Source organism: Ochotona curzoniae, unplaced genomic scaffold, assembly GCF_017591425.1.
Source record: "Ochotona curzoniae isolate NIBS_2020 unplaced genomic scaffold, NIBS_Ocur_1.0 scaffold_4683, whole genome shotgun sequence".
Lineage (NCBI taxonomy): Eukaryota > Metazoa > Chordata > Mammalia > Lagomorpha > Ochotonidae > Ochotona > Ochotona curzoniae.
This window is the reverse complement of record NW_024467121.1, coordinates 764,454-781,616: the sequence shown is the minus strand read 5'-3', so window position 1 is coordinate 781,616 and position 17,163 is coordinate 764,454. Positions and strand designations below refer to the sequence as shown.

At 47.9% G+C, this 17,163-nt stretch overlaps 1 protein-coding gene across 1 annotated transcript in view; it reads left to right on the top strand.

Moving 5' to 3' along the window:
- The window catches only part of PARP1 (poly(ADP-ribose) polymerase 1), a 43,059-nt gene that overhangs the window by 14,260 nt on the left and 11,636 nt on the right, over window positions 1-17,163 (top strand). The window contains exons 4-13 of the mRNA XM_040967794.1: window positions 2,047-2,261; window positions 3,660-3,759; window positions 6,514-6,630; window positions 7,181-7,357; window positions 9,618-9,762; window positions 11,112-11,252; window positions 12,752-12,994; window positions 13,248-13,316; window positions 13,554-13,686; window positions 15,902-16,097. Coding sequence (XP_040823728.1) covers window positions 2,047-2,261; window positions 3,660-3,759; window positions 6,514-6,630; window positions 7,181-7,357; window positions 9,618-9,762; window positions 11,112-11,252; window positions 12,752-12,994; window positions 13,248-13,316; window positions 13,554-13,686; window positions 15,902-16,097 — 1,536 coding nt within the window. The remainder of the gene's footprint in view (window positions 1-2,046; window positions 2,262-3,659; window positions 3,760-6,513; window positions 6,631-7,180; window positions 7,358-9,617; window positions 9,763-11,111; window positions 11,253-12,751; window positions 12,995-13,247; window positions 13,317-13,553; window positions 13,687-15,901; window positions 16,098-17,163) is intronic.

Sequence of the window (17,163 nt, the reverse complement as noted above, 5' to 3'; positions counted from 1 at the left end):
AGGCATATGAATGGGAAACGAAGAGGTCAAGCTTTCACTATATACAGATGACATATTCCTGTACATAGAAGGAGACTCAATACAGAAACTGCTAGAACTTATACGAGAGTTTGGCAGAGTGGCAGGGTACAAAATTAATGAATGAAAATCAACAGCCATAGTGTACGCAAATAGCCCCAAGATGGAAAAAGATCTACCCAACAAGTACCATTCAAAATAAAGAGAAAAGTATGAAGTATCTGGGAATAAATCTAACCAAAAGTGCAGGAGACCTATTCGAAGAAAACTACAAACTATTCAAAAAAGAAATTGAAGAAGACCTCAAAAGATGGAGTAACATCCCATGCTCCTGGATAGGCAAAATCAATATCATTAAAATGTCTATACTACCAAAAGCAATATATATTTTCAATGCAATTCCAATCAAATTGCCCAAAACATTCTTTATGGAACTGGATACAATGATTCAAAAGTTCATCTGGAAGCACAAAAAACCAGGAACAGCTAGAACCATCCTGAAGAACAGGAAGTTATCAGGGGGAATCACAGTTCCGGACCTCTGGACATACTATAGAACAGTGGTTATCAAGACAGCCTGGTACTGGCACAAAGATAGAGAGGAAGATCAATGGAATAGAATAGAAGCACCAAAAGGGAACCCACACAGATACAGCCAATTAATCTTTGACAAAAAGACCAATGACAGTCCAAGCAAATGGGAAGGCCTCTTCAGTAAATGTTGTTGGGACAACTAGCTGATAGCCTGCAGAAACAAAGATAGACCCACATCTATCACCATACACTAAGATCCAATCTACATGGATAAAAGACTTAAACCTACATCCAGAAACCTTCAAACTCTTGCAAGAAAATGTAGGAAATACCCTGCAAGACCTAGGAGTAGGTCCTGACTTTCTAAGAAGGACACCAAAAGCAGTAGCAGTTGAGAACAGAATAAACAAATGGGACCTCATCAAACTAAGAAGCTTCTGTACAGCAAGGGAAACAATCAACAAAGTTAAAAAGCAACCCACAGAGTGGGAGAAGATCTTTGCACACTACATAAGTGATAGGGGGCTAATCTCCAGGATATACAAAGAACTTCAAAACAACCAAAACAAAGAAGGCTGTGTTTCATGGAAGGCTAGAGATAAGTATTTTTCTCTGGGAGGAACCTCCAGCCTTCTTCCATTTGATCAGGGAAACTTCATTACCTACTAGTTCTCATCTCTGAAGGCTGACACCTAGTTATATGGAAGGGAAGGCCAGTGCCCTGCAGGCTTCTCACTCTCCTCTGATGGTACCCCCAAATGCTAATTGAATCACATCAACATCATTTGAAGGTTTCTGCCTCCTTAAGGGCGTCACTCAGGAAACAGTTGACCCAGCAGGATAAGCATGGAATTGCTTAGATCTTCTCCTGTTTCTTTCAGCTGTCAAAAACTTGAGGCTAGAATGACAGTCTTTTTTCCTTGCAGGACAATGTCAGGTGCTCTGGGCCAGAGGGTGCTGTTGGGCCTGGCATGAGTTTGGAGTAACTACAGCAGCCCTGACTAAAAGCTCCCAGACTCCCAGGCCTGTAATCACATAACTGAGTTCTTGCCTTTGGGTTTATTATTGAGTCTTGGGGGAGTTGAAAGGGGGACTTCCTATATGTTGAGACCAAATTGTCTATGAAAAAATGGAAGTGAGCAAATTTTTTAAAAAAAATATTCCTGAGATAGAATATTCCTGTGTAGCATCAGGGCCTGGCCCAGGTGTTCCTGTGCTGCCCCAGATCAGCAAAAAAAATTCTCAGAGAAACAGTACTGTTTCCTCATGTGTACAGGCAGGTAGGCCAGTGGCCATCCTTTTGGATTGCCCCCATTGAAGGTGTAGGCACTGGGGCTTGGGTCGTGCACAGTCCTGAGCTGCAGAGAGCTGTGTCCTGCCGTGGCCTGGATTTGTTGGCTGGGACCATGGTCTGTCACTGGCAGTGCATAATCTGACCCCACAATGTTCCACCTGTGTCATTCCCTAGAAACCATACACACTTTTTTCCTATAGGGTCAGATGCGCCTGTCCAAGAAGATGCTAGACCCAGAGAAGCCACAGTTGGGTATGATCGACCGCTGGTATCACCCTAACTGCTTCGTCAAAAACAGAGAGGAGCTGGGCTTCCGGCCTGAGTACAGTGCGAGCCAGCTCAAGGGCTTCAACCTCCTCTCTGCAGAAGACAAAGAGGCCCTGAAGAAGCAGCTCCCAGGAGTCAAGAGTGAAGGGTGGGTAGAGCACAGGGCTTCTGGAGAGGAGCTAAGGGCCCAAAGGCCCTGCAGAATTCACATCACTCCTGTTTCCTTTTGCTGGCCGTGAGAGGGTGGGCAGAGCAGAGTTGTGGAAGTACAGAGGCAGGGCAGAGAAGGGCTGCAGGGAACGTCCGGCACCTACTCATAGCTAGTCCCTGCCAGGAGCCTACTCCCCTGGGAGGTCTACCTACTGTTGGTCCAGTCTACCTGTCAGAATTGGATCCTCATGGTCAGGTCCACTTTCCGGGATTCTCCTTGCCTGGGTGACCGCCACATTTCCTCTAACCCACTCAGGACTCCCCTCTGCATGGAGGAAGGGGTCTCCAGACATGTTGCTGCGAGAGTTGTGGCCATTTTTGAATGGAGCTGTGGGCCGTGGGTCATAAGTTCCTGGCTTGGAGTTGGGACTAGTGCAGCTCTCCTGTGGGGTAGTATTCAGGGCAGGAATGACCTTCAGTGACCATCTGTGGTCACTGCCTGATCTTTATTGTTGACCCTGCGCAGGTGCCTCTGGAGTTGCTTGCTGGGATGCACATTAAAGGCAGTGTGGCAGGGCCATGTGCATTCTGCTTCCTGGACCCAGACCAATGTTACAGAGCAGTCTTCAGATGGTCTCAGTTCACAACACACAGATTGTTGACATGATGATGGAACAGGAAGTACATAGCAGGTCACAGGCCACTCTCACTGCCATAGTGACCATAGGGTACAAAGTACCTGTGTATGCTGTGCTTAGGCTGTTGCATTTGCTCATCACCACAATCCCAAAAAGTCCTTGGCACTTTTGTCTTACATTATGGGTGAGGTGAACACATTAGGCCTGTGTCAGCTAAGACTATGTCTCAGCTACTGGGTGGGCTAGTTAGCAAGGCTCCAACTGCCACTGCTTAGGACTTTAAAAGGCAGTGCGGCCCAGCCTCTGAAAAAGGCCTCTTGGCCTCAGGAGCAGTCCTGTGCTTAAGCTTGAAAGGCCCCCTTTTGGCACTTGGGTGGGCTCATCTCCAGCACAGCCCCTGACAGAACCAAGCAAAGAAACAGTATGGTGGGGTTTTTTGTTTGTTTGTTTGTTTGGTTGGTTTGTTTTGTTTTGTTTTTTAGATAGAACCTGAGCCTTGAATCTTGTATGTGGTGGCATATTCTAAGGCTCTGGAACAACCCTCCAGCCCCCTCCCCCTGACTTGGCTGGAGACTTATGTTCTTAATGGTGGTTGCAGGTGCTACCCAGGGAGACCGTGAGCTCCTGAGAACAGGGGAATTAGGGGCACTGGGGAGTGTGAGCAGGGCCCAACAAGTGTTCAAGTGACCCCAGACTGTGTCCTGCTGTACACTGGGTGCCTGACTTGTTATGAGTCTTAGATGCCACATCTCTTTCAGAAAAAGGAAAGGAGATGAGGTGGATGGAATAGATGAAGTGGCCAAGAAAAAATCCAAAAAAGAGAAAGACAAGGACAGTAAGCTGGAGAAGGCACTCAAGGTAAGCCCAGCTATCTCGCTTCTCTAACTTCTAGCAAGTAAATTGTGAAGGTATATCCTGTTTAACTAGACTAACAAACATCACCACATGATATGGCTTCTCTCCAGCTTGTTTTCTTTCCTCCCAATCAGGAGAAAATCCACATTTTGCCAATGCCACAGCCAGACCCTCTCCCCACTCACTTGCCTCACACCAGGATGGTAGAGATGGTTTGCACCTTCAGGATCACTTACAGGCATTGGAAACTGTGATGTTAAGTGCAAAGATGCCAGAGGTTCTTGAAGAGGTAGCTTTCCCACATTTTCAAAATGAGAATCTCCTGTTTAAAGGTAAAAGGCATAATGGTGAGAGAGGAGAAAACCGTCTGATCAGTGATCAGAGAGAGACATCAAAGTGACACACATCAGGAAATGCCAAATGCTTGAGAAAGTCTGGGAGGAACAGTCAGGCTGCTTTGTGAAAACCGTTGTATGAGCATTCAGTTTTGCTTGTGGTATAAAGATTAGCATTGATTCTTAATCACAGGTTTGGTGAAATTTGTGACAGGGCATAAAAATGTCAGCTGTGTACCACGTCTGGCGGCAGTAGAGCCACGGCCTGTATCTCAGTGGCCACAGCCGTATTCTGTTGGCTCTTCCATATGTTTTCTTTCCATGATGCTGGAGAAGGAAGCAAAGTCACAACCTCCAAATGCTTCCCTTCACCTGGTGCCTCTCTATTTCTGCTGGCTGTGGTCTTACAGGTCAAGGAGTTGTGCCACTTGCAATTGACCTTGTACCCTGGCCTTCCTCGTCACACTACATGGTGCCCCACCATGTGCTGAGCTGTAAGATGGAGGAGAGCAGGGGAAATTGCTGGGTCCCTGACAGTGGCGCTGGAAAATATATGCAAACATGTGTAACTGCAGCTTTGAGTCAAAGTCCTCAGTTGTTGCCAATTGTGAATCTTTGGGGTGTTACAGAGCAGGCATTTTCTTCTCTAGTTTACACACAGAGGGGCTCTGGGGCTGAGGTGGTGAGGGACTTGCCACAGTTCTACAATGAGACCCTGTGGCAGAGCACTCTGGCTGCCACTCTGCCATAAGGAAGCTTGTCCACCTCCTAGCCAGACACTTGTGAGAGTCCAAGTACACGACAGAGAGTTGACTCTTCATAAAAATTTTGAAAGTATGTTTTCAGAAGCAGCTAAGTATGTCCCTCTGTGATACTGAGTATGATATATTGCTAAGAAATTGGTGTTTGGAACCACTCCTACTTAGAGAGTGGTAGAGAAGTGGGCATTCTTACAGTGGTTAAGATGCCACCGGGATGCCCACATGCTATGTTAGAGTGCCTGCATTCAAGTCCTGACTGCCCCCAGTTCCAACTTCCTGCTACACACATGGGTCTCTGCCCCCCTTGTGACTGACATGGACAGTCTTCCCTGCTCTCTGCTTTGTTATTAACTGGCAGATATGGAGGGTGTGTGTGTGTCTGTCTGTTCTTCAAATAAGAAAAGATTGGTAGAGAGCAGCACCCTCCAGCTCCTGTGGCCTCTGGATGTTGGCAGTATTCACTCATGGGAGCTGGGCCCAGCCTAGAGACCTGGTTTCTGCAGGGTACATTCTGAAGGCTTTGGTGCTATCAATAAGACTCCCCCACCCTTCCTTTTGTTATTTTTAATATTGTTATATGGTTGAGAGGGATGCTTGCCCGTGTGGGCCTCTGATTAAGGTAGGAAAGGTCAGGTATGGAGGAAGGTGTGTAGGACAAATGTTTCAAATTTTATTTTTCTTTTTTCTCTTGTGTCCCAAGTGGAGGAGTGGGTGGGGCCTACTCCGTGCTGTCAGACTACATTAGCATCAGTGGATAGTAGACAGTCACTTCTTGACACCCTAAGCACCCTGATACAGAGAAGAGTGTTCCGAGGGTGCTCCTTGACTGATTTTAATCGTTCTAAGACGCTGTTGATTCTCTTCCTCCAGAATTGAAAAAATCTTTCCAAGACCTGATGCTTGACAGAGTCTACCTAAGGGCATCCACAGGCCCAGGACTTGGCCAAGAGAATTGTCTAACCTGTTCTACTTTCCATCCTCTGATGGGGCATTTGATGTCCCCTGTTGACCTAGATAATCTTGCTGTCCCCTCTGTGTACCTGGGTGTGCTGTGCACTGCACAGACATCAGCAGCTGAGGGGGCCCAGTCCCAATATATGCACTCCAAATCAGACTACACATTCTGTGATTCTCCCTGTGGCCAAGGTCTGAATCCAGTGGTCCAGTCAGGGAATCCCCCAAGAAACCTCACCTGGGATAACCTCAGGCTTTTAAGTATACAAGCCAATACAGAGTCAGGTGTGGTCTGTCATCTTTAACAGCCAACACAATCCAGTGCATGCAGCTTGGTCAGTTCCACCTCACATGAACCAGTGGTTGTTGTGGCACAGCCCAGCCAGCTTGCCACAGACCCAGTCCTTGTGCATACCTGCACATGCTGCAGCCTAGTTGGAGTGTCTCCCAGTAACCACACCTGCCAGGCCCGTCTCCAGCCCCAGTTGTTGCACATGCCCCCTCTGCTGCAGCCCAGCCCTTTGAGAGTCCCTACTTCAGGTTTAATTTGAGACCTGTTGAGCATGACTGGAGTTAAAATCTGCTGAGCAGCTGGGGGTCAGCTCAGCTAATTCCTGAGTGTGTGCTTGGGGACCCAGTGTGTCCCAGGCAGACCTTTCTTCCAGTTGATAAGAGCTGGTCTCTTAGCTACCAGGTCTCGTTTCTAGACCCAGAATGAAATGATCTGGAACATCAAGGATGAGCTGAAGAAAGCATGTTCGACCAATGATCTAAAAGAGCTGCTCATCTTCAACAAGCAGCAAGTGCCTTCTGGGGAGTCGGCGGTAAGCTGGCCCTGGGTTGGAGTGGGACATGCCTGACAGTGTGGGAGGCCCTCTGTTTGCACACCTGCTGACGTTCACTTCAGGGAATAAAGCTTTGGTAGTTGTCACTGCCATTGTGGTCATCATTTCCCCAGGGCTGGGTGGGACAGTCCCAATTAGAGGTTTCGACATGTTAACACTTGCTGTAGAATTCTGCTTGGGGACTGCAGTGGCCGTGTGTTTGCCTTGGATGATCATGCCACATACTTTGGCCAGTGTAGCTCTCTGCCACCTTCTGCCCAAACTCCCCAGGGGCTCACCAGAAACCCAGTGTTTTCCCAGCTGCCCCTTCCTTGCCCATCCCCTCAAGCTGAGGCTGACTCAGTACCTCATACAGAGCCAGTGAATGCTCTAGATGCTGCTTTTATTTCTGCATTACAAGCCAGCTGCATTGAGGAGCGAGTTCAAGAGCCCCAGTCAAGCCTGTGTGTTTCAGTGAGCGAGATCCATGCAAAGTGCAGTGGCTTCCTCTGAAACACCTTGCCTCTGACCATTTCTCCCCTGGCTTCAGATCCTGGACCGTGTAGCTGATGGCATGCTGTTCGGTGCCCTCCTTCCCTGTGAGGAATGCTCGGGTCAGCTGGTCTTCAAGAGTGATGCTTATTACTGCACCGGGGACGTCACTGCCTGGACCAAGTGTATGTTTAAGACACAGACACCCAACCGGAAGGACTGGGTGACCCCAAAGGTAAGGGATCTGTTGGCTGGCCTTCTCACAACTGCCAGGTCTTGTTGCCAAGGCTGCAATGCAGTGTTGCAGAGACTTTATCACAGAACATAAAATTTTATTGGTTTCATATGTTTGCAGACTGAACAAATACAAAGCCAAAGTGCCTCTCAAGTGGTGGAGTCAAGGTTTGTTCAACTGCTTCCAAAGGCCATGAATTATTTTGATTTATTGAGGCCCATTGTATTCTGGGCAGTAAGGAACATATGGTCAACAAACATGATAATTCCTGCTTTTAAGATAAGCTTTTCCTTAACGGCATCTCCTTGCATTGGTGCTAGAGGGAGGGTCAGGACCAGAGTTCACACATCACCCAGGACTCTGTTCGAGGGGACCTACATGTAGAGTTCACCTGGTGTGGAACCACAACTGGAGAACTGTTTATGAAACTGCACCAGTAGAGCCCTGGCTGCTGGACAAGCCTCGAATTTTCTACTTTGAGATTTGCAGGAACTGGGGCCAGCCTGTCTGGGGCAAGGATATAAACACACCCCCTGCCACCTGTTCTGCTACTGGAAAGGGTTAGCCGGGGAGCTGTTGTGACTAGTGCCCCTGACACTTGAGTGATCTGCTCTAGAGTGAATCTGACCTTGTCACTATCCCCCCTTCATTTAACGTGAGAGAGACCATTATGTGGTACTTGAACACCTTTCACTATCTTGGAAGGAGAAAATCGGATGCTGGCAAGCAGTGCCAACTATTCGGTTGTTCATGTGCCAACTGTAGTATGTCTGCAGATGTTTGCAAGAATATATGCACATTCTTCCTCTTTGTCTCTCTTCTCTGTATATCTGACTTTCCAATAAATAAATAAATCTTTAAAAAAAAAAAAGAATACATGCACATCCAGGATCCTGTCCAGCACAGCCTGTGTTGGGACTGGCCCCAGTGTTAAGTGTCGAGGTCTCTCCATGAGCTGACTCTGGGCTTCTGCAGCCTCTTCCTTTAACCAACGCCTTTCTCTGCCCATTGCTCTCACATCCTACTACCTACTTCTTTCACTCCCAGCCACAGGCAGCTCCCTGGGGTTTCCTGTGAATGACTGGCTTGTGAGTGCTCTCCCCCTCTCCTCCCCACCCCAGGAATCCAACTGTTCCATCACCTTCACTCACTTCCAGTTTAGAACTCAGCTCCTACATTTAACTATGTCTTCATATATTTAGCTCACTCCATACTGAGCCTCCGCCTCAAGCACAGAAACAGTGTTCTTAGCCTCCCTGTGGTAGGTGGCATAGATTAGGTGCTCAGTATGTGTTGGACATTCTGTGTTGTTAGGCCCTTATCCAGCTGGCGTTGATGGGATTTGGTATCACCAAGAAGGGTCCATTTATAGATTAAATGAGCAGAGGAACTGTGGTTGTTTCCAGAGCCTCATGCATCTGGCATTTTTGATCACCCATCAAGAGAAAGACACTTTGTAAATCTCCTGGAATAGAGGATGAACTGTGCTGTTGAAAAGATTTTGTAATTAAGTCTGTTAGGCTCTCTGCACTCTTTTTCCCCTCTAAGAAAAGAAAGATGTTACCCTGACCTGGTAGTAATGGTGTATGTAGTCCTGGGGCTCTTTGAATCATAGAGTGGGCATGCAAGGTCCCAGAGAAACCTGTTAATTCTTGAGAATAATTCAAGAAAGGGGTGGAGGGCAAACCTTTGGAGCCACAGTTAAGTCGCTGCTTAGGACACTCGCATCCTATATCAGTGCCTGGGTTTGAATTTCCTACTCTGTATACCCTGGGAAGCACTAGGCAGTGCCCTAAGTGGTTGGGTCCCTGCTGTTCACTCAGGAGCCCAACACTGAATTTCCAGTGCCTACCTATGGCTTGGCCTGGCTTCGGCTGTGGCAGGCAATTGGAGAATGAGATACCAAGGAGCAAATGAATTAAATAAAAGAATGGAGATAGGGAGGTGGTAGTAGGCCCCAGCACTGGTTCCCTGGGCAGATCTGATCATTGCTCATTTTTCTTAGAGGAAAAGATTCTTAAAACAACTACAAAGCCAGTTTGATTGTAAAATGAAAGTCCTAAACGTAAGTACCATAGTGACAGTAATGCCATCTTTCTTCCTAGAGGCATTCCGTTTTCCTGTTTTGCATTGTTCTTTATTGTAAGAAGGAAGGAAAAAGAGATTGTTTCATTAGCACAAGCCAGATCCCCTTTCGCATGTTTGGTGGTTATGACAAGGAGGAACTAGTTTATTAAAAAGAGAATCTTGAATTCTTTAGGAATTTCGGGAAATCACCTACCTCAAGAAACTGAAGCTAAAAAGGCAGGACCGTGTATTCCCCCCTGAGACCAGTGCCCCGGCAGCAGCACCCCCGCCTGCCACAGTTTCCGCCCCTGCTGCTATGAATTCCTCTGCTCCAGCAGGTATGGTTCCAGGGGCTTGGGGCTCTGCCCTTGGAGCCTCTCAGCAGGACTCCTTTGTCCTGATTCTCCTAGCACCTGGAATTGAGGTCTCCTGGGGTCTCTGCTTATTCTCGGGAAAGCTCCACCTGCGTGGGGTGACACGCGTGGAGGGCAGAGCTTGGAGGTGGAGGGAAGTGGGCATTAAGAGCAGATGACTCTTATTCTGGGAAATCAGGCAAGGGTGTCATTAGACAAACTAGGATGGCCCCCATCCCTGGGAAAGGTAGTCGGGGTGTCCTGCTTGGCTGCGCACTGAGCCTTGTTCCAGCTCAACTGCTCTGCCCCTGCCAGTTGTGCCTGGTGAGAGGTTTCCATCTCTGTTTTATCTGGAGACAGAAGTCCCTGGCTAGGGCCAGGGAGAAAGCTTAGCAAGCACAGATCAGTGTTTACAGGCAGAAGAGACCCATTCCATACCCCTTCATGCAGTGGCATGTGGCATGATCTAAAGTCAGGGCCATGGCCTAGTGAAGTTCTGTCCTGAACGTAAACCCCTTAGAGCCCTTCTTTCTGTCCACCAGGGCAGATCCGTGGTCACGACAGGGCACATGCAGGGCTTGTCCCCAATCCAGAGTGTTGCTTCAGGATGGGCCCAGGTGTGTGTGCCTCCTCCCCAGATTTCCTCTCACTTGCAGAATGCACCTGGGTCACACTGGTTTTGTCCTTTGGAGACTTGGCAGGTTTCCCCTTAAGTGGGCAGACACAGACTTCTCCTGCCACTCTTCTGGCTCTGGAAAAGCCCGCAGCACTGCCCTGTTCAGAGCAGGCAAAAGGTGCGCCCTGGCCTAGGCTTGCCAACCGGGACTGACCAAACACTGTGAATAGGAGGCTGCTGCTGTTTGCCTGGATCCAGTCGGTTCGGTGCAGCTGTATTGGACAAGAATGACTGGCATCCACTCGTTTAGGTTTTTAAATAGATTTTTAAAGTATGAACTGCAGATTGCTTTTAGGCAGAAAGTGGGAGCTTGCGACCTACCATTCTATACTCTGGCTGCAGCCCTCAGGCCTCACTTGGTCCAGCTACAGCCTTCTTTGTATGTGGAGCAGACCCAGGGTGCTACCCCATTTACAGAGCAGTCTCTCCTAGTCAGGCCTTGCCTGTTCCTTCTGTGTGTAGTTCTCAGGCAGTACAGGCTGTCCTGTGCTCTGCTTCTCCACTGGCCCTTCGCCTGTGTTTCCTTCGAGTTTTTCCTCTGGGAGCTGGATGCCAGGGTCATGGGACTCTGCACTCTGTCCTGGCCTGTCCCCAAACAGTCAGTGCTAGGTTTTCCTGCTCCTCCTCCACACTTCAAAAGTCTCCTCTCTCATCCCAGATAAGCCACTGTCAAACATGAAGATCCTGACCTTGGGGAAGCTGTCCCGGAACAAGGACGAGGTGAAGGCCACTGTCGAGAAGCTCGGAGGGAAGGTGACAGGGACCGCCAGCAAGGCCTCCTTGTGCATTAGCACACAAAGTGAGTCTCTACTTCCTTGTCAGATGTAGCCGTCATGTGGCCGTCATGTCTTATGGCCGTGAAGGAGTTTGTTGAGGAAGAATGGCCCCTTGTGAAGTCAGTGCTTGTCCCATGGGCTGCTGCTCTGTGGCATGTCATGCCAGATATGTCATGTGTGTTCAGAGCAAGAATTAGTAGCTTACTGTTTGGGAAATGCAGAGTCTCTCTGTAGATGTGCTGCACTGCAGCATGGTCCAGGGCTAGAGCAGTTGTGGATAACGTTCGCACTGGGGTTCCACATTGGGGGACAGGTGCCCAGAGGCATTGAACCCTCAAGAACTGGAAAGAGGGCCTGGCACAGTGTCCTAGTAGCTGAAGTCTTCACCTAACACACACCAGCATCCCAAATGGGCTCTGGTTCATGTCCCAGCTGCCCACTTCCCATCCAGCTCCCTGCTTGTGGCCCAGAAAAGCAGCAAAAGACAGTCCTAAGCTTTGGGACCCTGCACCCACGTGGGAGACCCGGAAGAAGCTCCTGGCTCCTGGCTTCGGATTAGCTCAGTTCCAGCCGTTGCAGCCGCTTGGGGAGTGAACCATCAGATGGAAGATTTTCCTTTCTGTCTCTCCGCCTTTCCAATAAAAATAAATTTAAAAAGAAATTTTTTTTTAAATCAATCAATAAATGGATCTTTTTTAAAAGAGGGGGCCCAGCAGCGTGGCCCAGCAGCTAAAGTCCTCACATTGAATGCGCCATCAGTCTTTAAAAAAGAAATAAATAGAATGAAAGAACAATGGATGGTGAGGGCTTGCAGGTACCTAGGAATTTTAGTTGTTTAAGATTGATTTCTTTGAGTTAGCAGAGAGAGGGGAGAGATTGTCCATCTGCTGCCTCACACCTAGAATGGCCACAGTTGGGTTTTTCTGAAGCCAGGAGCCTCCTCCAGGTCTTTCACATGGGTGGCAGGGGCCTGAGAACCTGGGCCATCTTCCACAGTTTTCTGAGACACACCAGTAAGGAGCTGTATCAGAACAGCCAGGACTCTAACTTGTACCCATAAGGGATGCTAGCACTATAGGACTGACTCAGCTTTACCTACTATACCACGGCACTGGTTTCGGCCTGGGGTGTTCACTCTGTAGTTTGGTTTTTTAATTTGCTTTTTTAAAGATTTTTTTTTTTTATTGGAAAAGCAGATATACAGAGAGGAGGAGAGGCACAGAGGAAGTTCTTCTGTCCAGTGATTCATTCCCCAATGGCCAGTGCTGTGCTAATCCGAAGCCAGGAGCCAGGAGCTTTTCTGGGTCTTCCATGTGGGTGCAGGGTCCCAAGGCTTTGGGCCATCCTTGACAGCATTCCCAGGTCAGAAGCAGGGCCGCCGGGATTAGAACCGATGCCCATATGGGATCCCGGCACATGCAAGCGAGGACTTTAATCACTACACTATCACGCCGGGCCCTGTAGTTTGGTTTTAAACATACTGAGCAGTTGTACATGCCACTGTCCCTTCTTATTTGAACAGAGGAAGTAGAAAAGATGAATAAGAAGATGGAGGAAGTCAAGGAAGCCAACGTCCGCGTGGTGTCGGAGGATTTCCTCCAGGATATCTCCAGCTCCACCAAGACCCTGCAGGAGTTGCTCTCTGTGCACATCTTGTCCACCTGGGGGGCGGAGGTGAAGACAGAGCCCGTGGAAGCAGCGGCTCCAAAAGCAAAGTCAGGCGCTGTGGCTTCCAAGAAGAGCAAGGGACCAGCCAAGGAGGAAGGTGAGAGCCTCCAACTGCAGGAATCTGTAACCCTGCACTACTTTGCTCTGCCGTGGCTCCCACCTCAGGCCTGCTGGATTGGCCTGTGTGGAGCTTCTGTGTGTTGCCTGGACCTGTTTTCTCGAATCAGTTCTCACTGGGCATGGGACAGCAGGCCCCTTGGGGGTGTTAGGCAGTACATACATTCCTTGCTAGAAAACCACTCATTAGTTCTATCTGTAGAACTGTTTGCATTTCTCTGTCCCATTCCAAGGTAACAACAAATCTGAAAAGAGGATGAAATTAACTCTCAAAGGAGGAGCTGCCGTAGATCCCGATTCTGGTAAGCAGGCAGGAATGTGAGCAGAGGGCTCTGTTCATCTGCCGCACACCAAAGGGGAGCAGGGGAGATCGCACCGTTGCCCCCAGACCCAAGCATACCTCCATCTGTTAAGGAACCTCTCAGAGGTGGTGCCGCTGTGTCCTAGCAGGCCCATCCACCCCTCGCCCTGGGAGCACTGGCCACTCCTCTAGGGAAAGAGGACAAGAGAACATTGGAAGGGTCTTCCCTTGGGGACAGGTCTGGAACACTCTGCACACGTCTTGGAGAAAGGCGGGAAGGTGTTCAGTGCCACCCTTGGCCTGGTGGATATCGTTAAGGGAACCAACTCCTATTACAAGCTGCAGCTGCTGGAGGATGACAAGGAAAGCAGGTGAGCTCTGGGACTCAGTAAGTCTGGCAGGTGTGGGCCTGTCCTACAGCTGGGCTGTGAAGTACTGGGCCTTCAGCCTTGGGAGAGCCAGATCGCTCCCATGATCTGGGAAGGAGCAGAAATGTAGCCTGCAGCTTTTCGTGTGAGAAGGAAGATGTTCCTTCCACAGTAGCATTGCTGTCCTTGACCCCAGTCATCAGTTTGGTATCCCACATGCTGTCCCTGGTCTCCATTGGAAGTTTAAACATACATTTTAAAAGTCAGAATATCAAGTTTGAGAAGTATTAAGACTTGGGTAGATTTTCAAATTTGGAAGGGGGCACTGACTGTCTTTTTTTATTTGGACGCTTTTGGACATGGTAGTCCCTGTGTAGTGACTCAGTGTCTCTTGCTTCAACCAGGAGAAAACAGGACCAGTGAGTAAGTGGAAGATTCGGGCAGGGACACTAACTAAATTCTAGTGGTGACTGAGGACGGATGCTCTTTTCTATATTTAAATTTTTTTTAGGATTCTTTTTTTTTATTGGAAAGGCGGATATACAGAGAGGAGAGACAGAGAGGAAGATCTTCCATCCGATGATTCATTCCCCAAGTGAGCGCTATTCCCATAGCGGCCGATGCTATGCCGATCCAAAGCCAGGAGCCTCTTCCGGGTCTTCCACGTGGGTGCAGGGTCCCAAAGCCTTGGGCCATCCTCGACTGCTTTCCCGGGCCACAGGCAGGGAGCTGGAAGGGAAGTGGAGCTGCCGGGATTAGAACTGGCGCCTAGATGGGATCCCGGTTGTGCAAGGCGAGGACTTTAACCACTGCACCACCGCGCCGGGCCCAGGATTTATTTTATTTTTATTGGAAAGTCAGATATACAGGGAAGAGAGATAGAGAGGAAGATCTTCCATCTGATGATTCACTCCCCAATTGGCTGCAATGGCTGGAGCTGAGCCAATATGAAGCCAGGAGTCCAGAGCCTCCTCCAGGTTTTCTGTACATGGGTGCAGGGTCCTAAGGCTTTGGGCCATCCTCCACTGTTTTCCCAAGCCACAAGCAGGGAGCTGAGGCCCCTGAGATTAGGACCCATCGCCCATATGGGGTCCCAGTACATTAAAGGCAAGGACTTTAGCCGCTAGGCTATCACACCTGGCCAGTTAGTGATTTAGAATTGCTGATTTTTAGAGATTCTCTGGCTTTTTTTTTTCTCTCTCTCTCTCTTAATTTTTATCTACTTGTTGAAGAATGAAGGAGGGCGTTCATTCTCCAAATGCCCACAACAGCCAGGAAGTCCAGAGCTGGGATCCAGGAACACTGCCCAGGTCTCTCTGGGATCCCCTCTGCTTGAGCCATCACTGATGCCTCCATTAGCAGGACGCTAGAGTTGAGAGCCAGAGTCAGTGTATAACCCAGGCATCCCACAGTCATGGTGTGGGACACAGGTGTCTCAACCAGCAGCTTAGCTGTGGATTTTATAGTCGGAGGGTACTACGGGCTATTAGGGACAGCATCAGTCAGGGTGGTTCTTTCTAAACATGTCTACAGAAAAAAGCCCACAGAAAATGAATTCATACACTCCTAGGCAGTAGTGCAGAAGACCCACAAAAAGTCCCAATTTCAGCTTTAAAATGCATGCAAATCTTGTATGTGGATTTATTGTATGTCTCTTGTAATAAAATCATTTTGCAAAAGAAAAATCAGCATTAAGTAGCTAAAGCTAAGCAGCACGGCACTCCAGGTAATGGGTGTGCCATTGGCTGAAATGGAAAACAAAAATGATGGCTAGACCTGCCAAGGCTCTCACTTCTGCCTTTCATCACGTCTTGGCCTCTAGGCTGAGTCAGAAGATCTATGCTACTGCTAGAGTACGGTACATCTTCAGTTACTGTCGCTATTGTCATTAAATACATGACCTCCAAATGTACTTGCTGTGTTTTTCTGGGAGAAATAAGAGAATCTTAATGTGAAGGTGATCAGAGTCCATTATTCACTCTTTAAGCCTATTTGCAAAGATAGATGTTAATCCTGTTCTTGGGAGTTTTGTATAGTTCCTTTGGCCATATGATGTCATTCTTAAATTATCTTAAACTTAACAGCTGTCCATTCTTTTTGTCAGTCACCATCTTTTAGAAGTGTTTAAAGCTCTTCCTCCACTAGCAAAATGGTGGGGAAGAGACACTTATCCTAAAACGTGACCAGCTGGTGTCCCACTTCTCCCCCGCCCCCACAGGTACTGGATATTCAGGTCCTGGGGCCGCGTGGGCACCGTGATTGGCAGTAACAAGCTGGAGCAGATGCCATCCAAGGAGGATGCCATCGAGCACTTCATGAAGTTATATGAGGAAAAGACCGGAAATGCCTGGCACTCCAAGAACTTCACAAAGTATCCCAAGAAGTTCTACCCTCTGGAAATTGACTACGGCCAGGTAATTACTTATACCACCCAAACACTTCTGATGAAAGGAAGAAACAAGTTATTTAAACTACATATCATGGATTGGCTGGCATCGCTGGTGAATACTACCAAACATTTATATGAGGTTTAATGCCAGTTCTTCTCCCTTAAGTAGAAGAACCTTTCTCAACTCGAAAGACATGACAGAGCAAGATCATATGAATGTAAAGTCCTCAACACCAAGCTAACTCAATCTATTGGCATGTAAGGATTCATGCCCCATGCCCAAGTGGAATTCATCCCAGGAATGCAGGGTTGGTTCAACATTTTCAAATGTTACTGTACTATGTGAATGAGGGAAGAAACAGTATGATTATCTCAGTGGATACAAAAAAGAGTGCCATGAAGTATGAGGTGGAGCCTAAGTAAGAACAGGAGTGACACTTTTGAGAGACTGTGAAAGAACAGTGTGTGAGGTTGTACCTAAAATGACAGGAGTTGGTCTGTGAATTCTGCATGAGGCTTTCCTTCATCCTGGGTCATGTGACCCTGGAGTATCATTAAGATAAAACTAGTTCTGGACTCATTTGTAGCTACAGTTTGGTAGTCTTTATATAGACAAGTACATACAGAGCATGCATATGTGGTTATTTCTTAAAATTTTGTGTAGGTTTGGTTTTGAGTTTTGGCAGCATAATTTACTTTTTTAAAAAATAAGTTTTAAATTGAGAAGTACTTTTTTTTTTAATGAAAAGAGGTTTGTAGGTTGGTACAATTTTTAATTCACAATGTTTGGGGCCTGGCAGTTCTCAAAGGGGGAATTCTTGGGTACTTCACGTAATATTGAGGTTGAGACCTTGGACTTAAAGGTAGATGGATTTGACTCCAAATATAAAAACCTCCGAGAATTAGCTGCCGTTGAATCCCTAGTATATGTCATCTTTGGTCTTTGGTATCCTGCCCTCTCTATTGTGGATAGCCACACACTTTTTGCCCTAATGTAGCTGGAGCAGCACTGACCAGAAGAAATGGGATGTAAGCTATGTAGACAGTGGTACTGTTTTCAGTAGCTGCATTTTAAAAAGCAAAAAGAAAGT